Below are 27,091 nucleotides of genomic sequence, written 5' to 3' on the forward strand. Positions count from 1 at the left end.
GTTCTGAACTGTGGGAGGAAAACAGAGTGTCGGGGAAAGGTCGTGATCATTGGATCTGCATCACTGATATTTTGAAACAATTACAGCTACAACCAGCTTCAGCGAGTCGACTGTTGTGTGGTTTTGCCCGCGGACAAATGTGCCCAGACTCAACAAAGTCTTCTCTGTGAGTCTGTGACACCGCTGCTCCGTGGAAAGGTTGTGAGCCTCTGGTTTCAGCTTTATCCAGCGCTGGATCTGCAGCAGGATTCAGTGGCCCATCTTAAGTAACAAGCCTCATTTGTCTCTATCACACGTCCCTGGAAGTATCGCATGGTCATTGATGTCATTCATCTTCCCTGTCCTTGTCTTCTGTTTTGTTTTTTTCTTAAAACCCTGAGACCTTCGAGCAGATTTGCTTTAAAAGTGCTCCTCTCAGGCCCGGCAGCTAAAACTGTTGACTAACGGCGCGGCGGCTCAGATTCTATTTAAGATGGAGAAGATTCTGTCACTATTAAAATACCTGCGCTCTTTTTTCATCAGACAAGCTCTTTAAACTACAAGAGCGGTTTGTTGTCCTGTGACTGCGCCTCTCTGTAGCAGACGGCTCCGACGTTCTCAAACAGGCTCGTGCAGAACAAACATGTTGTTATAAGAGATATTATTAGACTTCATTTCATCTCCGTCTATTAGAGAAATTTATGTAACCAGGCTACCACTCTCTCAAGGTGTGACTGGCACTCGAAATTCTGTGCTTTCCTGGAGCGCCGTTTATGCCCAGTGTCCAGACGCTATCCAGTTATCAATACTGGAACAAATAGATAGACAGATTCACCGCATGCTAGTCGTAGCTTATCCTGTATCCAGTTTCTGAGGGTTCTAATCGCAGAAATTCATTTGCGTCATAAGAGTAGAAGGAAGAAGAAACCCAGAAAGGTTTTGTGACTTAAAAACTAGACTCGCCAAAGTGGGAAGAGTCAGGTTCCTTTAAATTTAGCTAGTGTATGCTAATGAAGACGTTCTCCGCTACAGCTGAGAAAAGTGGGTGACAACAGACGTAATAAAGAAAGTTTATTATTATAGGTTAGTGATGTTCGATTCCGCTGATTTCCTTTTCGATCCGATACCGAGTAATATTCAGGGTGGTATCGGCGATACCGATACCAATATTAGGTTCAACTATCTACAAAAAATGATTATACTGGCAACTCAAAACTGAAATAGCTAGTAAAATATTTCAACAAATAATGCCAACATAAATTATTAATTCAAGTTATATATATATGAATTTAACAGTTTAAGTTTGATTGAAAATTATGCAGTATTTGGTAGCTAAACTTGTGTTTTATTAATCTTTTCTTGGACATTTTTCACCAAGGAAGAGACCTACTTTAAATGGAGAACTACCTCACATGAATTAATCTAGCCTTAAGTTAGGATGGGTGAGATTATTTCAGCGATACACATACTATTACTTTATTATTATTATTTATTATATATATTTTATTATATTTATTTATTATACCTGGATATAGCCTGCCTGCCTATACACAACGGGCGGAAGAAAGGTAGTCCCCACTAACCACATGTCTAGACAGGATCTCAATAGTTCAGTCACTTTTCTTCGTGTTCCTGTTAAGAATATACATTACCTCAAAATTCTTAAGTATCGAAAGTATTGATATTTTGGTTTGAGACTCGATTTTAGAGAATCAAGATCTGGTATCGGAGGTATGGATATTTCGGGATCAATCCGCACATCACTATTATAGGTGCCTTTCTTTTGTCTGTGTGGATAAAGAACCACAGCTAGTAGTTGAAAAGATGAGGAGCTCCTGCTGGGTCATCTCAAACCTCTCAAACCACAGTCCTTTGCATCAAATTCTGAGCGCTAGCATTTCCGGAGCGTTGTTAGCTATGTTGTTGCTTGTCTCTGGTTGCATCTTTTAAAAACGGTTCTGTTAGCAATCATTTGCTAGCATGTTTGCTTATCTCTTAGCAACATTGCTACCGACGTTCCACACAAACAGCTTCTTTTTCCGAACCCTGTAGCCACCGTTGTTGTGTAATCCCACAACCAACATGGAGCACCTTCTGATGATGTACATTTTCCGAGTTGTAGCGTTAGATTGGGGATTTCAGGGGTACATTTTGGGAGCCACCATTTTTCGTCATTATTTTCCCCCAGAGTAGCGACTGTAGCGATCTGTTGGCGTTTCTCAAACAGAGGGCGTGTAATCGGAAATCTTAACTGTTGCGGCACAATATGGCGCTTGCCGCGTCACTTTGTCCCTGAGCGAAGATAAACACTGTTGGTGCTGTCGTATTGAGTTAAACTGACGACCATAAAACCATCATTCTGTGTTGTTCTATTATTGTAGTGTCCTGTCACACTGACGTCATCCAAGTCCATCTGCAGGCCGGAGCACAGATTTCCTCTCAAATGGGGCAAATCACGATCTGGCCAGTGTTTGTCTGGAAACATGTTTTCCTAAGGAGACCACAGAGGGACAATTACTGTCAGCTCAACTGCTCACCAAGCTTGCCGTGTGTGTTCTGGCCGCGTGCCGAAGACCCACTGACCCTGAGCAGCGGCATGAGACGGGACCTCCAGCCTCCCTCCTCGCCCCTTCCTCACTGTAACAACCCAAAACACACAAACGCACAGTGTCACTCTTAAGGCTAAATAGATCGCGGAGCAAGTTTTTGTTTTCTTTGTGCCTTAAAAAAAAAAAAAAAACTACAGTTAGATCCGGTTGAAAAACCCACAGTTGAAATAGTGGTTGTCTTACAGAAACGCATACTAATACAGCAATTACAGGAGGAAGGAACTTGTGCTGTGTGGCAGCGGCGAATTCCCCGGTGCAACAGTACACGGCTCTTTGTTGTTATGTAAAGGTTTCTGCATGTAATTGGAGTGGATGTTTTGGGAGCTTCATTATTTATATATTCCAGTGTATTTCCAAGGCGGCTGTTGTCCCCGCGGGGAGACGGGGGTGTTCAGAGGTGCTCCACCTAAGAGGCGCGCAACCGAATCACCGGCTTTTTAGCTCGGACCTGACGCCGATCGGCAAAGAAAAAAAAAAAACTTGGAATTCAAACGGCAGCAGCCCAGCAGTCAGTCAGTCAGTCGGCCCCGTGCGATTTCAGCCTGAGTGAGTTTGGAGTTTGTGCTCTCCGCCGCCTGTATGCGCGATGAATGAGTAAAGCAAACAACTGACGCCTTCCACTGGTGAAGAGGAGGGATATGGTTGAGTTGAGCACGATACTCAAGGCCGCCTTCAGTATTATATCTAACATGAATAAAGCTATGAACTTCATAGCACCACTCTTCTTCCTCTTGATGCAGCGTTGTTTTTATTTCACTTCAACAGTTCATCATTGCCATGCTGCTACATCATTACTAGCAGGGTTACTAGAGGTCAGCGCCCTCTGCATCCCGCTACTTGGCGCGAGAGGAATAGGACTTCCTGGACAGGTCGCACGTCTAGACTGGCAACCACTCCACACACCACCAGCAACTGTAGGATCGACTGTGTTTTGGGAGGAAACTAGAGTTGCTTCAGACTTGTTCCTACTGTGCTGCCAAATGTAAAGCTCTGTTTTTCCCCTTCAAATTGAAGATTTGACAAATTAAATTAATTCAATTTTTAGTTTACACACATTAAAAATATACAAAAATTCTTAATATTTTTGTATATTTTATATTATATTCTTAATTCTTAATATTCTATAGTAATATACAAATAGCAAATAATATAATATACTATAGCAAATTAATATATTCTCTTAGAAAAAAGTCAACTTTAATCTTAAGTATTTATTCATAGTTTATTATTTGTACATTTGTTTAGAAATTACACTATGCTTACATACAAAAAGTATCATAAAAGAACCCTGGAATATCCTGAAAACACAAATACTTCTGAGGCATTAGTAGCTACTAGCTAGCTTTGCGCGTTTATTAGCATCTTTGAATGACTTCAATATAATATTTTAATTTATGAGACCTTGTTTAACCTTGAACCCTTTGACCTTCAAATGTTTATAATTTCTTAAACTGGAAAATAATCCTCTCAAGTTAACCATTATGAACCCTGATCCTGAGAACAAGGCTAAAACCTGCCCCTGAAAAGACGCCATGTTTGTTATGTTGCAGTCGTGTTTTCCCCTTCAGGTTCAGTTGGGATCTAAGTCATACACAAACGCTCCCATCAGCAGATCATATATGATAACTATCAAATACTTCTCACTTATTATTACTATTATTTTAGCGTCTTATGCACGTTACGGTCGCCTCTTTCTCTCCTTTTCACTGCGCTTTGAGAGTAACAGCAAAGATGAGGAGGTAGATTTTTGCTTCTGGGTTGGCAGCCATTGTGGACATGGCAATGACAGTGAAGGTAACAGCATCAGAGGATCCAAAAATAGACGATGAGATGCTAATCTGCGCTTCTTTTGTCCTGATCGCGCTAATGCAAGAGCCTCTGACGCCTCTCCAGTTAAGTGAAGCTTCGCCACACGCACGGACGCAGTCTTTTACACCGTCTTGTGGAATATGTTTTTAGGTGGCAGCTGACGAAAGTGGGATAGTGGCTGGTGAGGAGGGATTTGACTTCAGGTGGGGAAGACATGGGAGGGAAAAAGCTCCCCTCCATCGTCTGCTCGGTAAAACCCTTTTGTTGTTTCCCCCCTGAGTGCCGGCGAACAGACTCCCAGCCAGGAAGCTCGTCAATCTCTGCCACAGCAGCCCATAAATTAGTGCCCAAATTACTGGTGAAAGAGACATGGAGGGAGATGTCTTGTGCCGCGGTTTGGGAATACGTCTCCCCTTCCTGCTCACCTCCCCCTCGTAGATGGTGTCAGAATGCACTTCAAAAAAACAGTCAAGTAAATACAGGGGGAGACGTGCGGAGAGAAGCGCGGCTTTGTTGTACAGGCATCTCCAGTTGGGCAGCGCTGAAATATTAATAGGCCTCACACACAAACAAACACGCACGCACACACAGAGACGTACGCATGGGTTCATCCCTGAAGCAGCCCAGGGCATCGGTCCAGACCTGAGCTGAAGCAAAGTCACTGCGCTGGAAGAAAAGAGGAGCCGCTCTGCTCCTCTCTGCAGAGGAACTTCAAATGTGGCCGGTCTGATGTGAAGCGTGACACGTTTGGGGGAAGATGCTGCATTGAGACATCACCATAGATCTGCTCTGTCTTCCCTTTCTGCCCCAAATCCTTTGGTCAGAATGTTTCCTGATGACTTCAGCATGCTTATAGGTTGGATGGAAGCGGATTAAAATGATGATGCGGTATTTTAGTCTGCAGGTGATTTTTTTTTCACCGTGCGCTTTCTTTGTGCTACAAATACCATTAGGTAATATGCCAACTGTCTCCCTTCCCGAAAAACAAATAGCACATTTGTACTCCTCGGCTTGTGTTCGGTGGCACGACTGTCCTTTGCTGCTGACATTCAAATAACCTTTCTTCTGCAGTGTATGTGGGAATACGGAGGGGAAAAAAGTGCAACTTCACATGCGGGGCGCCGAGCCCCGGCAGATGAAAAGAGAGAGAGAGGAATTCTGATTCCAGCTCTTGTTAGGCTGTCGTCTCTCTACAGCAAGATCTGACTGCCATGGGTATCTGTTAGGAAGAGAGTGTGGATATCAGTCGGCGGCTGATCTTCTCTGCCAAATGCCAAGTTCATGTGGCATAGCAAAGATGGAGACAGATGATGGAGAAGTGTTCGGAAATCAGTCAAGTCTGCTGCCCCGGTGTCGCCTGGAGCGGCACATTATCAGGCTGACACCAAGCACGCGTGTGAGTTCACCATGCGAACCAGCAGTTCACCTGCCGTTTTCACCCGACTCACCTTTGATCAATATGGTCAGGGTTCAAACCTGCCCCTCATCTGTGTCGCCTGTTTGCTTTGTTTTCATCATTGTTATTTTGTTACTTTGGCAGAGTTTTTAAAATAACAAAGTTAGTGTTTAAGTAAATCCACTGCATATTTTAGCTCATATTTCTTTATACAACTTTCTGCCTCAAGTAAATAAGTTTGTACTGTCATAATCTTTCATTTTTTTATGCTGTCATTACAATATTATCATTATTATGGTGGGCTCTAGTCCCTACAAGCTGTTTATTTGGATGTTTTTCTTATTTTCTTTTTTTATTTATTTATTGTAGTGGGGTTGGCTTTAGGTTTCTCCCGGTAAATGACTTTTTTCACTTCTGTTGTTGTGCTTTTTAATAACATTAGAATAATTTTCCTAATTTTTCCAGTGGTCTCTGTCCCGTAACAGTTATTTATTAAATATTTAAATATATCTATTTCAAGAAGTAATAATTTCCCTGCTGATTTTGCACTTTTATTATTGCCATTATTATTATTATTATTACTTTAGTCTAGTTTATTTAAGTTTTCTGCCTTGAGTAAATAAGGTGCAATTTATTTTTCACTGAAAATATTTTTCTTTTTTTTTTTCATTTCTTTCTTATTTATTTTTTCTGTTTGGGCATTTTTATTAAAACATTAGGATTATTTCCCCAAATGTTCTGGGGGTCTCGGCTTCTCTATAACTATGTTTGTTTTTTCTTAATATATTAAGAGTTTGATCCAGAAAAATGTCCCCATTGTGGCATCCATCGATCAATCAAACAAAATCCCTCCGATTTTACAAACTACTCCAGCATCCTAACAGTGTGCAGCCTGCTGCAAAAATGTCTGAATCCTTGACATTTTAGCAATAATCACCTCTTTCCTCTTTGTTTGTTGGGACGGTGAAACAGCATGATAATGTAATTACACACAACATTGGTGACAGATCTTCCACACTGCTGTACCTCGTCCAGTTCCTTATATAATCTCTGACATGAGCGCTCTGGCTTGCGTCACTCTGTCAATGACAGCTGTCAACACAACATGGCTCCCACACACACACACTCACACTCACACACACACAGGGCGGTTTTCCTCAAACACGCTTTGTAACAGGCGAATGTTTGGAGAGCAGAAACAGAGGAGCAATGGCTTCATATTCGCCGCTCCAATCCAGTAATGGGTTAAGCTCTTGGCATTATGACGGTGGCGCTGCAATGTCAGGGATCATCTTAATCCTTGGATGTTATGTCAGTAGTTCATGGGTTCAGTGGAAACAGTTTGGAGAAAGTGGAGGAAGTTCCTCATGTTTCAGGGAAATAACACGGTTTCTAAGGATCTGCTTTGACAGGGCCATTACACTGCTTTGACCCAGCAACTGCACATTTGTTTTCAGTCGCTTCCCAACAAAGATGAAATTCCCGTGATGATGAAGCAATGGTTTTTGGAGGAGGATTTTTCTTCAGAATGTCCAGAGAACTTGGCAGGTCAGGTGCTGTGTTACACTTGGCTGTGGCAGTTCAAGCTCCTCCAGCGACCTTGAACATGACCCTTCTGATGTTGTCAGGCCTGAAAACTGAAATCGATCGCCGCTCATTGAAGACAGTGAGACGATAGTTGCGCTGTTGAACATAGAGACGGGTAATTAGCAAGGGCTGGTGACTGTGACGGAGCAAGACATGGGGTCAAAAGAGAACTGTTCATGACAGCGGCCCAGATTAGGTCAAAGAAGCACTGGCTGTACGCAGAAGTCAGGCTTCTCTGTTGTTGCTGACGAAGCCTAGTGAAAGGCTGTGATCCCTTTAACATCAAGTTCACCCAATTTCATAAAGCTGTGAACCCGTCTATGATCTCTTTTTCTGACTTAATCTAGTCTAATCTGGGGGAATAACGCAGCTACACATGACTGTAGACGAAATGGGCGGGAAAAAATATGCACAGGAATATACAGTGAAGTGAAAACTTAAAAAATAAATTATTAAAAAATTGTGTTAAATAAATTAAATAATATAATATATAAAAATATTATAAAAATAATAATATAATAATAATATAAAAATATTATTTTGTAAATCTGGTTAGAGTAAGTATTTAAAATAATTATTTTTTTAAATCTGATCAAAATAAAGTTCATGATTTTTCAGATTAATCCATAGAAAAAATGGAAAAACATGTAATAAAAGGAAATTACTTCACCTCTGCAGAAATATATATATATATATATATATATATATATATATATATATATATATATATATATATATATATATATATAAATCTAAAAAAAGAAGATGTATGTAGAAACATCTTAATTGCTTTAATGTGCGAAGAAAAAAAAAAGTTTCTATTTTCTAATGAATAGCTCTTCAGAAGTCTACCGTTTTATTGTGTGGTCCATGACTGACTGTTTTTCATTCATCGCCCCCTGCTGACGGGATTTCTCCCCTCATCATAGCTGGACGCAGAAAGAGGAGGAATGAGCTATTGTACGTGCGAACACGGCCTCAGTGTCCAGGTCTCTGATAACGTCCTGCAGCACTATGGTCGGAGCAGACCGTGAAGGGCGGCGGGTGAACATGCGGTGGCCACGCTGCCCTTTTGCACATGTTCTCCGAGTGACACATCATCCCCTCAAAGGCCCCGTGAGTGTGGTGAATCAGTGTCCTTGAACTGCTCAGCCTCAGTCAGACAAAGAGCCGGCTCCAACCGTCTCCTCTGTCTGCCGTGCCCATTGTCCGCAACACCCACGCCAGGCGCACGGGAGCCGCCGTCGTCCGGCCCCTGCGTGCTCATGCGCGTGGTTTGATTGTTTTGGGGTATGATTTCCACATAATCTCGGCGGCTCAGCAGGTGTCTTTGAAGTGGTCTGCTTACAGAGGCCATCTCGCGGTGCTGAGAGGAGCAGTGGGGCTGCAGGGATGGGCTTTAGCATGGCCGCTCGGCTGACTGTGCCTAGCTTTGATGTCGCGAGCGGGGAAGGATGGGCTGGCTGGCAGGGAGGCGAGCAGGCAGGGAGGCAAGGAGGCAGGCAGGCAGGCGCGGTGAATGGGATCAGTGGCAGCGCGCTGGTCAGGCTCGGGCGAGCCAGCAGCTGCCTGCTTCACACCGAGAGGTAGTTAACGCCGCTGCTCCTGTCAATAGATATCGACTGCCAGATCACGAGCGCTTACGATAGCAGGCTGTTGTTTGTCTGACTGACTCCCACTGGGGTTCAATTCCACTCAATGTCAAAGTCCAAACTGAGGCATGGGGACTTGACCATTGACCACGACTCACAGCTGAGCTAGGAAGTCCCTCCCGCCATGCTAGACCAAAGGGTTTGCTGCCCTTTCTTTGGTAAGGGTCATGCAGCATGAAGTTTGGGTACTTATACTCATCAGTTTTACCTTGTGTTGGTCGACTTTGGTTTTATTTGTACAAGCAATTATTGACGGGGTATTTTGGTGTCGTAGCTCGTAGGGATCCGATCCGATCCAGCTCGGATTCCTTGTTCCTTTTCTGGTCTTATCCTGACCTCAAGTTGCCTTTTCTAAAACGCTGTCAACAGCAATGATGAAAATAATAAAGCAAACACATCTCTGGTATCGGATTGGGAAAGATATCGGTATTGGCAGGAATCCAAATTCAGATATAGGGTTCAGAAGTGGGGATCGGTGCATCCCCAAGTCGGTAGCGTCTTTTCCTTGTCCACGTGGCAACATCTCCTCAGTATTTCGGTCAAATCCATTCTTCTGTTTTTGAGTTATTTTACGAACAAACACAGCCGATCCTCAGATAGAAACAAACTGTCTCTGACTCCCTCCTTCATTTGTTCAGTACATGCCTTTGAATGAACATGCTCTCATTTGTGGAGAAGAGTCATGAATTTCTGCTTCATTCTCCGAACTCCTGATGAATGATCCTTCCCCGAAAACACAAAAGCAAATCCTCTTTTTTCTCATGGAAACCCTGACTGCTGATGACCAAGTTGCCTCAGCCTGTTCATGTTCTACTGGTCCAGATGCTTCTATTTTCCCCTGCGCGTGAAGCGATGGCATCAAAGAGCGTCCCATAAGTGTCGACTCCTCGTCTTGACCTCCACTCAACCCCTGCCAGTTTAATGAAAGAAGCTTATCCCAGTGTGGAAATAACAATTTGCTCATTCTGAGGCCATGGAGCCACAGAGCTTTCCTCCGCCGGTCCACAGACAAACCCTTTTTACTGTTGACTGCTCTGAGCATCCAGAGGCTTGAGCGGCGGTGGGGTGATAGGGTGTTAGCTGGTGAGGCGCAGTGCAATCGCCGTCTTTCTGCTGCAGATATGGCTTTGTGCTCGCTCTGTCCTGGCACCCTCGCTCCGTCTCCACTTCCACCTGATGTGGCACAGCCTCTGTCAGGCCCGAGCGAGTGCCCATCCGGCTCCGCTCCTCCAGGAGAGATGAAGGCATCTCCAGGGTGGGGGTAGTAGCATCAACCTAAGCCTGGAGCTATCAGAGGCTGGAGCTCAGAGCCAAAAGCCTGTGGGCTGTGCAGGGTGGGTGGAAGCTTGGCTCAGCTCGGGAGCCAAAAGGAGCAGCCCTGCACTGCCACCTAATGGAGGGAGCCCTTCGCTACACCCTGTCTATCGCCCCAGCCAGTCACAACTGAGGCTACGCTTCGGCGGTCATGAGTGCATGTCAGAACAAATTATGTACGTAATGAGGCTGAAAATGCTAAAGGAGTCGAAACACACTGCTCGGCGAATGCTCACGAGGGGGAACACAGAAACAAACAATGGCTCAAACACAGAAAGACCCATCTCATCTAAAGAGGAGCCCTTCACAGCAAGGAAAAAAAAGATTAATTAGAAATTAAGGTTTTCACCGCCCTCCTGCTGGAGCTCCCCATAATCCGGCCCGACGCGGTGCAGTGGCCTCCATTGTATGTGAGGAGCAGAAATCACAGGCGCTGTTGTCTAATTGTGGAGCGGCTTTTGTTGGTGGCGCTAAAATGCAGGGTAATTCCGTGTAAACACGGCCATTCTTGTTGACTCCAGCCGCGCAAGGAGAAGGGGCGCAGACTGCCGAGTGAATGGAGTGTGGCTCCGGGGTTAGTGGATTAGAGGCTCTGCCTTCGGGGGCAGACCTCGGGGACGGGGACATGATCCGCGCGACACCTTACCGACTTGGAGACGGCTGGTTCAAACGGCAGGGATTGAAGGAGCCTCTGATGTGATCAAACTACTCTAAAGAGGTCGGTTGTTGAGGTGTGAAGGGGATGTAGGAAGACAAGACAAGGCTTTGGAGTCTCCTCAGTTCGGCATTACTGGAGGGCAGAGGCTGATGTAACTGTTAGACACCACCGATGCACCGCCTCCTCTTAATTATCTCCGTTTTAATAAGAGAAAAATCATAATATTCTTTCCGTAATGAGTTTGGACGAGTGTTGCACCAGCTCCAGCCGCCGTGATTGGGCGGCTGGTTGGGGAAAACCATGACATCGTGAGAAAATAACCCTCGGTTATCTTTCCTCGATTTAGATCAGATAGCCGAGTTTGTCTGGTGCGGCACTGTACTGTAGGGATGGTGGGACTGAGATGCTGGAGATGTGGAGGAGGGCTGTGAGATAGAGATCTCCTGAGGGAAAGAGGAGAAGACAGAGGGAGGTGGAGGTGGGGAAGGATACTGCATCAGTGGCTGCGCTGATAAAACGGAGAGCGGCGGGACAAGCTGGGAGTTCTGTGCCTCCCATGTCTGTGTGTTCTGTCCGCTTCTGCTGGGATTGGTTGGCCCGTGGCCTGCTGCTCAAGGCTCCTCGACATGGACCTGTCAACACTCCAATCACCTCGGAGATACGGGTGCATAAATCTCAGGCGACGTTGTCTGTGGGTCCTTCTTTTGTTTGACTGAGAAAGTGTTCCAACGACGCCATATCAAGGGCTCAAACCATGAGCGATTATTTTGGTTCTTTGGCTCCGATGGACGGGAAACAAAGCCCGCCTGCCTTATTTAGGTTTCAATACAGTCCGGTTTCCTGCCGCCGGCTGCTACATTTGGATCGTGGGCTTTATATATGTGTTCCACTGGTTACAAAGTAAGCTCAAGAGTGGCTTGTGTTTTTAGTGAAGCTTCAATTCCACTTCATTTCTTAGCTCTTGAGGGCCACATTAATGTCTTGACTTGCCAAATTTGGCCCCCAAGCCTGTAGTTTGTGATAAACAGTTATTGAAAAATATTTCTATTTGAGGTTTTTTTAGGTTCCAAATGGCTCACAATTGCAACTGTGACTCACTTTATGTGTCGTGCTGTGAGGTGGGTCTCTTCAGGTTTGGGTTCAACACTATAGCTGGGAAATATATTTACACTGGGGCCACACATATACTGTAATTATGAAATATAGAAATAAATCCTGCCACAGAGTTGGTTTCTGAATGTTATTATTTATTTGTCTAATAATAAGGATGTAACAAGAGAATAGCTGAAATGCAGTATATAGAATGATATTTTGAGATTTATTTGTGTCGTTGTAAGTCAGTGAATAAAGTATAGGTCAAAATATCTGAAGTAAAATGTATTAAAATATTTAGAAAATAAATAAGGAAAAATTATAAAGCCCCCCAAAAAACAGTAATTGAATGACCTTTTAATATTATTATTTATTTTAATATCTGCAGAGATTAAAAATGTAAAAATAAAAATTGATTGTATATAAATAAAAATGGAAAAAAGGCAATATATATATATTTATAATATATATATTATAGAATATAACATTCTAAAAACAGTATTTAATAAATGGATCAGTTGATTTGGTTGTAACTCACTTTAGCAGTAAACATTTGCATATTAGCATTAGCAGTGCCGCTCACTTTGACCCTGACCTACTGAGCGTATGTGGCCCCCGAGCCACACCTTCGTCTCCCCACTGTTGACCTCATCTCTGCAGCCATTATGTTTGCTGGTGAGGCTTCTGTCTGATGTCAACGTCTCCTAATGTACCTTACGTTTCCAATGCAAATCGACGGCGTGTTCGCACTGGAATGTTGCGTCTTTGAACTTGAAGAGGTCTCCATCCCTATTTCTCTGTGAAGATCCAACATTTTTTTTTTTTAAACACCTCGCTACTCTTTCATGTCCCAATATAGATCCATGCTGACGGTGTGTTCTTTTCTTCTCCGCAGCTCAAATCGAAATAATTCCCTGCAAGATCTGTGGAGACAAATCATCAGGCATCCATTACGGCGTGATAACATGTGAAGGCTGCAAGGTAGGAACTGTGCGTCGTGAGTTCACAGGCGAATCTGGACGCGGCGCTGGTCAGCCACCACCACAGAAGCAGACAGCTATCAGGACAAAGTTGTTTCTGTGCTCACGTTTTCCTCCCCGTCCTGCTCCTCTCAAAACAAAATGATCAAAAGCAGAAAACTTTGAATGCTGTCTTTTGTTCAAATGCAGCCGCCGCGTTCGCTGGTGCTTGGAGCGCGTTCTTGTGCCGCCGCTAGTTAGCATGGCTGTGCCACCTCGCGTGTTTCCGTCGGCAGTGATTTCCAATGAGGCGGAGGGGCTCCTGACCGCTGCGTGCAGAAGTTTGGACCATAAATCAGAGGCTTGTTAAAGAGCGCTCTCTCTTGCCATAATGGCCTCCATTATACAGCAACTTGGCAGCTGTCAGCTGTTTTCTTGTAATTAAACAGCCAATGAGCGGCTAATGAAGACATATGTGAACGGAGCAGCGGAGTAGGGCCTGTTAATGATGTGCTGGAGTCAATTCATTCAGTCAAAGGATGAGGGATCCAGTCTGCAACACTGAGAACCCGGCGGCGAGAGCCATGGATTCCACCGGCCGCCGCCGCCGCCGCAGCGTCCGTCACTCCAGAGTGGCGTTTGAAAGCGGCTATTTTTGTTGTCCTCTTTGAAGCGGAGCGTTTCTATTTCAGGAAGTGGACTGACATCAGTGATCACAGTTACTTTTGAGATTGGGATTTGAATCCTGAGGCAGGTGTGACTGTAATAAAACATACAAGTGTATCTGTTTTTCAAGGTAATGTTTCAATTCTCATCATGAAAAAAGGGCCGTGCATTGATCTGAAGCCCTGTATATTAGCTACAACTAGGGATGAGGCTTCATGAAACGATTGTGTTGCCCACTAGAGGGCAGTCTCTGCTCCAAAAACCTTTTTTTAGTGAAACCTCACAGTTTTTTTTTTAACCAACAGCGCCACCTACTGAGCCCCTCACTAGTTACAACCCTTGGTTGGATTTTAAATAAAAATAATTTCTGTGGAGCACCATGAAACAACCCTCAGCGCTTGCATCTCCACTCTTTATTTTGGGCACAAAGATGAACAAAAAAAAAAGCATGAATTGTTTTTATATATTTTCCCATTTGCTTGTGAGAAAGATGAATTATTTTGTTTAAATTAAAACTCATTAAAAATGAGGGTGGACGATGAATTCATTGCGATTTGTTGTGTTTTAATATTTGACCTCAGAGGGATGAAATTTAAGCTGAGCTTAAGCATCAGGGTGGAGGCTGCGTGAAGAGCACGGGACAAAACAAAAGTGTCAGTGTTCAGTCTCCTTCATGATGGATGTTTAGGTTGCAGCATCAGCTCATATATAATGGGGCGCAGCTGGAGTTGGGGCAAGTTTATACGCGATGAATCTGTGTTGTTTGGATCAGTCGGTTATTTTTCACTGTAGTTTATTGATGTAAAAGCTTCCTGCCAGTCACCTGCAGTGCTTCCTCACCTGTGCAGGGCTTCTTCAGGAGGAGTCAGCAGAGCAATGCAGCCTACTCCTGCCCGCGTCAGAAAAACTGCCTGATCGACCGCACCAGCCGCAACCGCTGCCAGCACTGCCGGCTGCAGAAGTGCCTGGCGGTGGGCATGTCCCGAGATGGTGAGTCAGAGCGCGTGTCGCCCGGTGCCCGCTCGGAGTCTGAGCCTCCCAATGCTAATTCACCTCAGTGGTGATGTCGGTCTCTGCTGTTCAGACAGTAACCAAGTGGAAGGACTCGGCTCCAAGATCAGTGTCTGGCAACCAGAAAACAACATTATTCTAGAGGGAAGAGATGCAGAAGCACAATATATAAAAGTGGCAGCCATGTATTCTAACTTGCTGCTGCTCAACTGAGGTCATCCGTTACAGCTGCGGAAATGAAGTTTAACCCTAATACAACAAGAAATGAATGGCTAAGCTACATGTGCTATGGTTTTCGGGGCCCAGACATTGGAAATAAAGCGATTGGAGGCCTGAAAATGTTTGTTTTCACCCCAAAATGTTTCATGATGGACATTAAAAGCTTTGGCGGGACAAGCGTTCTCGTCGACAGGCCTGTTAAATGTGACTTTCTAAACAAATACGGAGCAGAATTAAGCATAGAAGCGAGATGTTGAAGTTGGAGTGAGCACAGGAAAGTCACCCACTCGTGAGAAGGGCAGGCGAAGGTGACTCTTGCCTTCGCTCAACATATCTGCAGCCATCTGTTGTCGTTGCACTGCTCACTTTCTGCACAGACGTAAACACACAGGTAGAGGCGCAGACATGGCTGACAGACTGCCAGACCCCTTTAACTCCAGCCAAGAGGTCGCCTCTTCAGCACTACTGTTAGTCTGGGATTTATAGGAACAAGAGGGAACGTGGGAGATGGCTTTGCGTTCTGGGATTTTTTTTTTTTAAATGTGATGTCACCGTCTCTTGTGCTTGTGGTTCTGAAGCGAGCGCGCTCTGTTCTTGTTTTTTACCGCGGTGTGTTGTGCCCGGCAGCGGTGAAGTTCGGCCGCATGTCGAAGAAGCAGCGGGACAGTCTGTACGCTGAGGTCCAGAAGCACCGGCTGCAGCAGCAGCAGCGCGACCACCAGCAGCAGCCCGGCGAGGCCGAGCCGCTCACGCCCAGCTACGGCCTCTCGGCCAACGGCCTCACCGAGCTCCACGACGACCTCAGCGGCTACATGGACGGCCACACCCCGGACGGCGCCAAGCCCGACTCGGCCGTCAGCAGCTTCTACCTGGACATCCAACCCTCTCCGGACCAGTCGGGCCTGGACATCAACGGCATCAAGCCGGAGCCCATCTGCGACTTCGCCCCCGGCTCGGGCTTCTTCCCGTACTGCTCCTTCACCAACGGAGAGAGCTCCCCCACCGTGTCCATGGCAGAGCTAGGTACGTGGCAGGCAGACAGACAGACAGAGGAGGGGGGGAAGAACTCAACCGTGGGGCAAGCCACACAAAGGTTGCTTAAAATAGCAGAAGGTTAGAGACTCATCTCCAGCACTCATTAAAGGAGCCTCTTTTTTTTTGTAATTAGTTTCCATTAATTAGGGCCAATCGGGATCCAGCAGGGCAGGCGTCAGGGGAAATCAGTTTTTTAGACTCCCCTGCGCCCAGGAACTCCTCTCACCAGATGTGTTTTCGAAACCATTTAAATTCTTGTGCTCACTGTTTCTCTGAGAGAAAATGTGACCTTTGTCTCAGTGAGTAACACGCGACCCCCCCCCCCCCCCCCACACACACACACACACACACACACCCTCCCCCCGACGCTTTTGTGTCATAACTAGATTGGCTTTGCCTCAACGTCGAGCTTTGAGCTTCCTGCAGGCAGAGAGAGGAAATGTCAACAAGCCTTTTCCCACTCAAAAGAAGCCCACGCAGATCTGCTCCTTCACCAGGGTTCGCCCGGGCTTCTTTTACAGTAGCGCGTTTCATCACTGAGGTCTTCATTATACAAGTGTTGCGACGTCGCCTGCCTGTTATTCTGGATTCACTGGATCATTTGTCTCGTGCGCAGCCTTGTGGGTCGTCGTAACGCAGCTCCTGCAATGTGATGGAAAATACGGATTTAAGCAAAAGTTTATTGAATATATTTACAAAAAGATTTAATGGTGTTTTTTTTAAATCAATTATTTATTTTAGTTTTTTTTTTATTAAGAATTAAGGAAAAAATGTACACCGAAAACAATAATTTTTATTATTTTCTAAATTAATTTATTTAAAAAGGCACACTGACACATTCTTTTCAAAGTATTTTTATTTATTTAATGTGTGCACAAACATTAGTAAGATTTTTGTTTTTTTTTACAAAACAAGAAATAATTGGTTCAGCAATCTAATATCAACTTTTTTAAAATAATAAAAATAAATAATAATAATAATAATAATAAAAAAATCTTTGTGGCGAGTTAGCAATCTAAATAAAAATAATATATTCTAATAATAAATCATTAACGCATGTTTTAATTTAAAGGGTTTTTGATATATACTATATATAATTACGATGTTATTTGTAAAAACAAGAATAACTTAATCTGTTAATTTTTCAAAAATATTTTTTATAATATTTTTTCTTTTTTTTTTTTTTTTGCTTGAAAAAAAATCAAGATTATTTTTATATATGTATCAGAAAAAATGAACTCAAAAGGTTTGTAAATTGGTTTATTTTTTATTGTTATTGTTACATTTCTTGACAGGCTGCCACAGAACTCAGTCTTATTTACTTCACATTGGAATGATATTTTATTGTCAGTGACTACTTCGGCTCATCCCAGAAGCCCCCGTCAGTGGGACGGCCAGAGCTCAGTCTGAGTGACTCTGTGGTGTGATGTTTCAGAGCACTTGGCCCAGAATATCTCCAAGTCACACATGGAGACTTGTCAGTACCTGCGAGAGGAGTTGCAGCAGATGACCTGGCAGGCGTTTCTTCAGGAGGAGGTAGAGAACTACCAGAGCAAGGTAACCACGCCGCCGTCACATTAGCAGCGGCAGCGGGCCGATCCCATTTTATTCCGGCCGATAACTCACTCTGTGTCTTATCTGTTCGCAGCCTCGGGAAGTCATGTGGCAGCTGTGTGCGATCAAAATAACAGAGGCCATTCAGTATGTGGTGGAGTTCGCCAAGCGCATCGACGGCTTCATGGAGCTGTGTCAGAACGATCAGATAGTGCTGCTGAAAGCAGGTATGACAGCCTGTCAACATGGCCTGTTGCTGTCAGGCTCGCCCACCCTCGCCCTCACCTCCCCCCCTCCACTCCGCCCCCACTGGCATTGTCACAAGGGCATAGCTGACCTGACTGAGCAAAGCCTCTTCCTCACATGCACAGACTCTGTCGCCCCACCACCCTGCCACTCGCTTTTACACTATTCTCTCTGCTGCTGTGCATCGTTTTCAACAAACTCCAGCTCCTGTTAATGACCTGCAGCGACCGACACAGACGCTGCCATTACGAGGGCGTCGTTTCTGTTTGTTTCGGGGCAGAAACATTCACTTGTTTCTCAAATTATAGCTGAAATCTGAGCGTGTGTTTAGCTAGCGTGGTGACCAACTGTCCCGCCACAGACCACATTCATCCATCCTCAAAATTCCCTTCAATATCTCAGTCAACAATAAAACCAGGCTGGAATTTACCTTCACCAATAAGCTACTTGAAAAACAATACTCCTGAGGCATAGCACAGTAGCTCCATGTAATCTGAGCTGTTTGTTGGGGTTTTTCCTTTGGCCATTGTGAATTCTTTCATTACTTTCATTCTGCAAATATATATTTTTCTTTTGAAGTTAAAAAAATGTCCATATAATTCTTTTCAGTTTCAGTTTTCCAGATTTATTTAGTTTTTGTTGTTTGTCAAAATTTTTTTGCATGTATAGCACGTTTATATTTTTAAACAGATAATGTTAAAATGAAAAGAAAACCACCAAAAAATATGTGACGGTTGTTAATCATGACAACCCACATGACAAAAAATAACAACAAAAAAAGTCTTTAATAGTATATATATATTATATACATATATACAGACGTGACATTTTAAAAGACAGTGCTAGCGCCTGCTCCATCTGATCCTCTTATCCGCTCCCACAGTGCTACAAATTGCAGGATAAAATAAATTTCCTACTTATCTCGCTGTGAAAGGTTGAATGAACAAGTGCGCTGAATTAGGCAGCGTTTGGAGTAAATCGCCGCCTGCATGTGATATTATCATCTGCCAAGGTGATTTTGTGTCTCTGCCGCTGACAGCTGTTTCAAAGTGCGCGTCGTCTATTGTGGGAGAAAATCACAAAGCACAATCATGTGTTTTTGTTTGCCTGACTGAGGCGCGGGGAAGAGAAAGAAGGGGAGAAGAGAGAGAAAAGAAGAACTCACCGTCTTGTTCCTGTCTGTCTCCGCAGGCTCTTTGGAGGTTGTGTTTGTCAGAATGTGCCGTGCCTTTGACTCACAAAACAACACAGTCTATTTTGATGGGAAGTACGCCGGACCTGATGTTTTCAAGTCATTGGGTAAGTGGAGTCGACGCTTCATCTACTGTTGTACACGCAGCAGATGATGAGCCTCGCGTGTCTGTTATTACAGTGTAACTGCTCCAGTCAGGGGACGTTGAGTTCAGGCCCATTCATGCTCCCTTTACGTACGAAATTGTACCTGCCTGTTTCAAACATTCTTACCGTCACTGATCACACGCTTTGATTCGTTCTTTACGTTGGTGTTGCTGTTCACCAATGTATCCACCAGGGGGAGCAGCTCAGAGTCAAAAGTTTATGACAACAACAAACTCCAAAACAAACATTGCGAATGTGGAAAAAGTATTACCTCTTGCACAAAGATGAGGCAGTCGTCGGTGAGGCCGTTAAATATCTCGCGACTGGAGGTCGGAGAATTTCCGCCATTGTTATGTCTTCTTTGAGTCTCATTAGAGCTACGTATTGGGCAGTAACAGCAGCGCTGCCCCCCATGGTTTCTGGGGGTACTGCTTTGTTTGGTCTGTCGCCGTGAGCTTTGTGGAAACAACGAAGACAGAGGCTCTGTCCGTAACGTTGAGCATAAATGGGCTTTAATGCTGACACAAAGTCGGGATCAGACTCTCTGTTTAGATTTTTTTGAGTCATTTTAGCAGCATGGCCGATTTATGTCGGAGGCAGTTGTGTTGCGTCTTCCCACCGCGTTGATTTACCCCGGATGCATCTTTCAGAACAGCAGTTACAGAGCTCTAGGTGGGCGGAGCTACAGGTTTCTCTGTACTGTACATTACAAGGCATTACACTGCATTTATAAGTGATGATAGATTATCATTGTTTATGACAAGTTGTGACACGCATTATAACATATTTTCAGGGGTGAACAGAATGCATTCATAAAGTGAAATGAAGTGTTATTAAAATGTAATAACATAGAGTCAGTTACTTCCTTTTTTATAAGTATATTAGGTTATGGTAGTTATATTGAGCATAATCCTGGAAATACTAGTCATCTTTTATGGATTAATGCAGCATTATTAAGTCCATCTTTCATAATACTTTGTGAAACCGTGCTACAGGTAGCATATGTGATTACAAACTGATCATAAGGTCTTCAGTAAAATCCTTATAAATACCTTAATAAGTCTTATGTATATACTAGTAATGCATTAGAGATGAGACCTTTAGGTTATTGCTATTATATAGTCTATTTTATTCATTTTTAATTTTAATAACTTCAATAAATTAGGTACAAACATGGCTATTTTTAAGCTCATACTGCACAACTTTATGTTTAACAAAAGCTTACAGCTAGGGTGCGCTGTGGTCGCCTCGGTTCCCAGGTTTGCTTCGACTTCGGTTTCCGTTATAGCCTCCATGTTGCTCCTCCACTGCGATCACTGCTTGGCTCCGCCCACCTCCGCCTCTGTAACAGTGACATCGCAGTGAAAGTCGCCACTCAGCGCCGCAACACAACTGGGTTCATAGCTGATAGTATCTTTTGAGGGCCAGTGTCTGTTTATGGGACGCTTTTCTCTGCAGATAAATAAATCTTTACGACCTTTATTCCGATGTTAGCGTGTTGAGTTGAATTCCTCTCCCATATCTTTCTGAACCAACGCTGCCGTCAGTCATGAGATGAAGTCGTGGCTGAGGCAGAGGAGGAAATTCTGCTGCAGCCCGTAGTTTGTTAGGAGCCGAGCGTGCTCCTCTCACGTGTGCATCTGTGCCGCGTATTCTCCAGCGAGGGGAGTGACGGGCTTCCTGAGCGGCGGTGGCATCCGCCCGTCCTTCTCTCTGCCAGATAATTGATTTAACTAAAAGCCTCAATAGTGACCTAATTTCTGCTTGCGTAACACCACCCAACTGCCAAAAGTGACTTGTCTGGGAGGCACAACTCAGTAAAAGCATCGCCGGTTCTGCCTACCACGCGCCCATGTGCTGTCAGCATGCTGCTATTTCTTCTCCTCTTATTCCGATCCCCCTCTCCTTCTCCCTCCCCGCGCGCCTCTCTCCCAATAAAGATCAAGAGGGAATGTTGTTCTTTGGTCTTCCTCTTCCTCAGCTCTTTCTCTGTGTCCTTTGCTGTGGCAGGCTGTGACGACTTGATCAGCTCCGTCTTCGAGTTTGGGAAAAACTTGTGTTCTATGCACCTGTCTGAGGATGAGATCGCCCTGTTCTCCGCCTTTGTGTTGATGTCTGCTGGTAGGTGTCACTCACAGCGCCGGCAAATACAGCCGGCAAAACAATATTCACACACCTTCTTATGCCTCTTCTCAATTATTAGAGCAGGAGCTTCAAGGTTCCCCCGCTGTGTACAGTGCTTTTAATGGGCTCTTCATGATCAGTCATGACAGTGCCAACACCACTACATCACGTTGGCCAATGTTGGTTTCACTTTGATTTTGTTGTCTTTCGCTTTGCTGTATTTCAGGTCGTCATCGAAAAAAATAGTGGAATAAGCTTGGCCAAAAATTAGGGGGGAATCACCGTGGAGAAAAAATAAATAATAAATAATATAATAATAAAAATAATAATAATTATAGTGAAACTTTTAAAAATGAGAAAATATTCTGACGCTGAAAAAGATTTCAATATGGAAAAAAAAGCATTTTTGACCACAAAGACCGGCCATCAAGTCAGTGTTTTTGGGCCTTGGGAGGAAACCGGAGTGACTCACCCCCTTTGTTTTAAATTCTTGATTCAAGTCCCGCTTCAATTGAACATATTGAAAGTGGAGGGTATAGTTTATCAATGGATTTGAACGTCACATTTGATTGTCATCTGAGTACATAATTACATATGTATTTATTTTCCGTACTAAGTGTATCTGGGTTTTGTTCCTCCAACTGTCATTCTTCGTCAGATGTGGATCAAAAGAATCAATGTGAAAGTCAATACACAAAAATAACACACGTGGACTATGATTTATGTGGTTATATAGTATTTAAATGTTGTTAAATTCTGTATATCACTGTGTCCATATATGGTCTCAAAATACAAATTCATAGCATAAACATCATAAGCATAAAGTGTAAAAGTTATAATAACATAAGAAACAAAACAGTGGACAAAAACAGTGTTTTGAAATCCGAATGAAGTGAATAACAAATGCAAAATGTGTTTTAATTGTACTGAAATATATGCAAATAACTTGACATTCCTCAATGACTGAAGTACCTGAGACTCACCGCTGTCTCGCCTGCTCTTTCAGACCGGTCCTGGCTCCAGGAGAAAGTCAAGGTGGAGAAACTGCAGCAGAAGATCCAACTGGCGCTCCAGCACGTGCTGCAGAAGAACCACAGAGAGGACGGTATTCTAACTAAGGTAGGGTCGGCAGAAACGCCCTCACATCTATTCCACAGTTTCCTCTAGAGCTGGTGGGTCTGGCTTCACCTGGAGAAATGCATCCAAGTCAGAATACATTTCATAAACTCCCCAGCGGAGATTTCATCCAAAGTGACGTGAATATATCATTTAACTGTACAGAAGTTGATTTGCAGTTTTCATGGTTTCATATCAGAAACTTGAATACATAATCACCATTGTAATATTAATACTATATAATGAAATAATGCAAATAAATGTAACTATTTAGAGGTGTAATAAAGTGTTTTATAGATCATAATAGTTGACAGAAAATTCATTGCAAAATTTAGATTCTTAATAAAGGTTAAGTCCCAAAATTTAAATTGTAAAATAAAAAATATATGTAATAATAAATATAAATAAATATATATAATATATAAAATGTGAAATATCAAACAGTACAAAAAATATTTAAAGAAATTATTCAAATAAATTTAAAAAATACATATTGTTGTTTCATTGTTTTGAAAACCATTTAGTTATTTTTTAATTGTGGGTTTATTTTCACGCGGCCCCGTGTTTAACCCGCCTCCTTGCTTGATCTGAAGTGTAACTTCAAGTGTCAGCCAATCAGTCATGGAGGCTGCAGAGTAAAAAGTGTCAGGTTTTTCCGCACGCCCGAGCGCCTGTCTCAATATTTACAAGTCTGTTTGCCCCCATGTGAGCGCGAATCCACTGTAGGCAGCGATGTTTTCCACCAGCACTGCTCACTGTCCTTGCCTCCCGCCTAAACCGCCTGTCTCCTCTCTCTCCCTCTCTCTCTCTCTCTCTCCCTCTCTCTCCACAGTTGATATGCAAAGTGTCGACGCTGCGAGCGCTGTGCAGTAGGCATACAGAGAAGCTCACAGCATTCAAAGCAATATACCCAGACATTGTGCGGGCCCACTTCCCCCCCTTATACAAGGAGCTGTTTGGATCAGACTTTGAGCAGTCCATGCCCGTTGACGGGTAGCAGCCCGGCCTGGTGCCCACCGTAGGGGAATGTGGTGGAGGAATCTGAGACACTTTATAGGTGGCCTGCACAAACCAGAGCGGACAGACGTCGCGCTCCTCTTCTTTCACGTCCCACTCAACTTTGGTTCTCCGCCTCCGGACCCCACTGAGAGGTGGCTTCTGACCCGAGCGACGTCGATTCATTGTTAACTATCCACAATTTGAGAAGCAATATTTCCTGTCCAGTCATAATCCGACAGAAGAATTCGTCTGTTCCATCTCACCCCGATCTCCGACGGGGTCCAGTCCGGCTTCCTTTCTCCCCTCGTGTTCAGATTCCCACGCATTTCTGGGCGCTCGCGGCGGCTTCGAGGGAGGCTGTGTCGACATGCCATCGCCGCCTCTCCACGGACAATCGTTGAACAACAAGAAAAAAGAAAGAGAATTCTGGTAATTCTAAACTATTTTAGTTGTCAAAGACTCCATCCACCATTGTTGCATAGTGAAATCATGTAAGGCCATCTGCTATTAATCCTTGCTCTGGACGGGAGCCCTGCCGACGCTGGGGCGCCCACGAGGGTCCATTCCACCTGTTTTATAATGTACTACAGGGTATATGGTCATAAGTACTTACTATACAGAAGAAGTAATGTTTATAGAATCTATTTTAAATAACATGTATGATAATAGTAGTTAGACCATTCTTAAATGTTGACTTGATAAGGCACTTTTATTTACACCTTTTTTTCCTTGTTAATTTAAGACTTGTATATTTACCTAGTGATGTGTTGCATGTGCACAAGAAATACAAGTTGAACCATCGTCACAGGGGCTTGTCCTGGGAGCGGAAGTTCGGGGAGGGGGCGGGGAGGGGGGGCGTCATTGAGCTGGTGAAGGAAGGTGAGGAAGTTTGGATGAGGAGGCGGGTGGAGACATTGGACGACTGGAAGAGTCAGGGAGGGAAAGATCGCCGTCGAACAGACAGTTAAATTGTAGCAGTGCGTCACAGGAATAATGGAGCTTCGGATCTTCAGAAACTGAACTTGAAATGAAAGTTCCAAGATGTTTATCACAGCTGGGTTGAGCATGAGTCGAGGCAAACGACATGCCAATTCACCAACAACAGATTTCTGTTTTGTACAGTAGTTTTCTTATTGAATGAAGATCTGCTGAAAACAACAGCGGCACACTCCTAATACTAAACACAAAGGTTTAGTTTGCTTAAATTATTTATTCAATTTCATTTTTGTTTTTAAAACCACGGCTAGCAAGTGTGGTGAGTCGCCTCCTTATTATTGCAAGGGTAAAGATCCAGACCCCCAGTGAAGAGTGTAAGTCTGTGATCTGGGGAAAGACAGGAAGAGCGGCTCACTAAACCCCTGGACCAGCAGGAAACAGCAGGTTCATCCTGCCTGTCTCAGAGGTCAAGCCACTGAAGTCTCAGTGATCCAAGGACAGTGTTATATTGGGATTTGCCATCAAATATTTGCAACTTATTCAACGATACAGTGGAAAGCTGAATTACTGCTATTCTTTCTTTATCTTCCTCAACTTACTTCTACTTTATTATTTATGTTTATTTACACTGTTTGGTATATTTTAGACTGGAATATACTTTTTAGGCCAAAAACATCAACAACATTTTAATTTTATTATTATTATTATTATTATTATCCTCAATCATGCAGCGTAAACCAGTGTGTCCAATTCATTTAAGAAGCTCTGACATCTGTGAGACACTCGGGGCATATTTGGCATATTATTATTTCATTATGGAAGTCTCACAATCATGTGACATTCGATTTGAATTTGAGAGGATGAAAATTGGAGTTCAGATATTATTTTTAATATTAGAACCGTAATTTTTTTTGTTTTGAAATTTTGCAAAGTCACGTCTTCGCTCGAGTCGCGATCAATAAAACGCATGTCGACGGCTCATTTTGAACGAAATTCCGGCTGGAGTTGCGCGCGTGTGTGAAACAGCGGTCCCACTGCTCCACCTAGCGGAAGGTGAAGGAACAGCAGTCCGATGTCTCCCCCGCTCCCTCACCAACACCATGAAGGGAAAGTGAATATTCAAAGCCTTGTCTGGTCGTGTAAACCTTCTATTTTTGTAACATGTTTTTCGGTTCCTCGACTGAACTTAGAGGGCGAGAGAGAAGGGGAACCAAAAAAAAAAAAAGAAGATGTCAGGTAGCACTTAACTATATTCTTGCAATAATTAGATTAGCTGCGGTTTGTGTGATTTGGGGGGTGAGGGGGGGTGAAAATGTTGGGACAAGTGCTATTTTCAGAATGCTTTGTTGTTGTGCTTCTGTTTTGTTGCGTGTGTCTTTCTTGTCAGTGTGGTTGTAAAGAGAAAAACAACAAAAAGTAACAAGAAAAAAACGTGCCAAACAGTATACGTGGCTTGTAGAACGGATTCCTTCCACATTCCAGCAGTCGCGGCTTCTAAAAAAAAAGTTTGTTTTTTTAAATATATATATATATACATATAGGCAGAAGCTTAAAAAAGGTTGTCCCTTTAGAAAGCATGACAACAGGCGCCCCCTCCCCGTGAAGTCCTTGTGTTGGATCATTCCTCTGCCGTGCAATCCGCTCCAGGTGTCGCCGCCTGGTGCTGTCACCCCTCAGGGAAGAGTTGCGTCGCCAGTCCGAGAGCAAGCCTGTGTTAGGTTTAGTTTCAGGGATGAGTCCCACATCACTGCCGCTCCAAGACCACTGCGCCCCCCCGAGTTTCTTTTCTTTTTTTTTGCTCCAATTGAAACCATCGGATTTGCGTCAAAATCAAGGTGTCATCAGGGTCTTTTAATAACAACCCTCTTTGTTGGAGAAACCAAATATTCTTATGCAATACGAAACCTGTTGTGTTGATGCTGTAGCGATCTGTTTCGTGGATATGCACAAAGCCCTTCTTTTACGACGAGCAAACCTCAGTCTCCCAGCAAACACTAGACAATCCAGGACAACAGCTAAGACGATGTATGGAACGCTCAGGGAGGTGCGGGTTCAGCGGAGAACAGGTGGCGAGTTGCAAAGCATCCGATTTTTCTCTTCGTTTCTGGATTCACCTTTACCGCCGATTTGTCTTTAAGCAAATTGTTGTTGTTTTTTTTCCACACGAGTGGCTCATAATTGTGTACTTCAATAAACAAAACAAGCAATATGCCTTGTGTTGACGATTACGGGTCTCTATACAGTGCAGGCGTCATCCTTTTCCGCTCGCTCATGTCGTGGTTTCATCCTCAAATATGAGTCCAACTCGCACACTGGCCTGTGAAGCGATGTCCTTCTCAGTGTGTAGTACTGGTCCTTCTGTCTCTGCTCTGTTGTCTGTCTGTACAAAGCAATAGTGCGTGCGTGTGTGTGTGTGTTTGTGTGTGAACAACCCCAGACAAGGCTTTAATAATTACAAAAGGAGGTTTTTATTTAAGAGTCCATCCATCCATCCATGATGAAGAGCAGGACGTAACGCACATTTGCGGGAGGCTTTTTGACCGTAGTGTTATGTCACGCTTTCGATTAGTGCTGGAGTGTGTTACCCATCTTTTGTTCCAAAGCACAGATAATAAGATTTTAAGATGATAGTTTAAAAAAAAAAAAAAAAAAAACTTTTTAGCCATAATTGAATGTCAAGCAATAATATATGTGTGTATATGATTTTGGATTTGTGTGCATATAGTCCTTGAACATCTGCATGTAAATACACCTCTTATTTATCAGTTGATGTTTCATCTGTATATTCTGTT

The 27,091-nt window shown here is 43.7% G+C and overlaps 1 protein-coding gene across 3 annotated transcripts in view; it reads left to right on the top strand.

The window, feature by feature from the left end:
* roraa (RAR-related orphan receptor A, paralog a) overlaps positions 1-26,960 on the top strand; it is a 253,210-nt gene extending 226,250 nt beyond the window's left edge. For all 3 annotated transcript variants that reach the window (XM_053886586.1, XM_053886587.1, XM_053886588.1), the window contains 9 exons: positions 12,992-13,077; positions 14,570-14,711; positions 15,579-15,974; positions 17,422-17,543; positions 17,635-17,767; positions 18,978-19,085; positions 21,135-21,245; positions 22,255-22,367; positions 23,197-26,960. In XM_053886586.1, coding sequence (XP_053742561.1) covers positions 12,992-13,077; positions 14,570-14,711; positions 15,579-15,974; positions 17,422-17,543; positions 17,635-17,767; positions 18,978-19,085; positions 21,135-21,245; positions 22,255-22,367; positions 23,197-23,361 — 1,376 coding nt within the window. In that variant the 3' untranslated portion in view covers positions 23,362-26,960. The remainder of the gene's footprint in view (positions 1-12,991; positions 13,078-14,569; positions 14,712-15,578; positions 15,975-17,421; positions 17,544-17,634; positions 17,768-18,977; positions 19,086-21,134; positions 21,246-22,254; positions 22,368-23,196) is intronic.
* The last annotated feature ends 131 nt before the right edge of the window (positions 26,961-27,091 follow it).

The sequence above is a fragment of the Synchiropus splendidus genome, chromosome 14 (genome assembly GCF_027744825.2).
Source record: "Synchiropus splendidus isolate RoL2022-P1 chromosome 14, RoL_Sspl_1.0, whole genome shotgun sequence".
NCBI lineage: Eukaryota > Metazoa > Chordata > Actinopteri > Syngnathiformes > Callionymidae > Synchiropus > Synchiropus splendidus.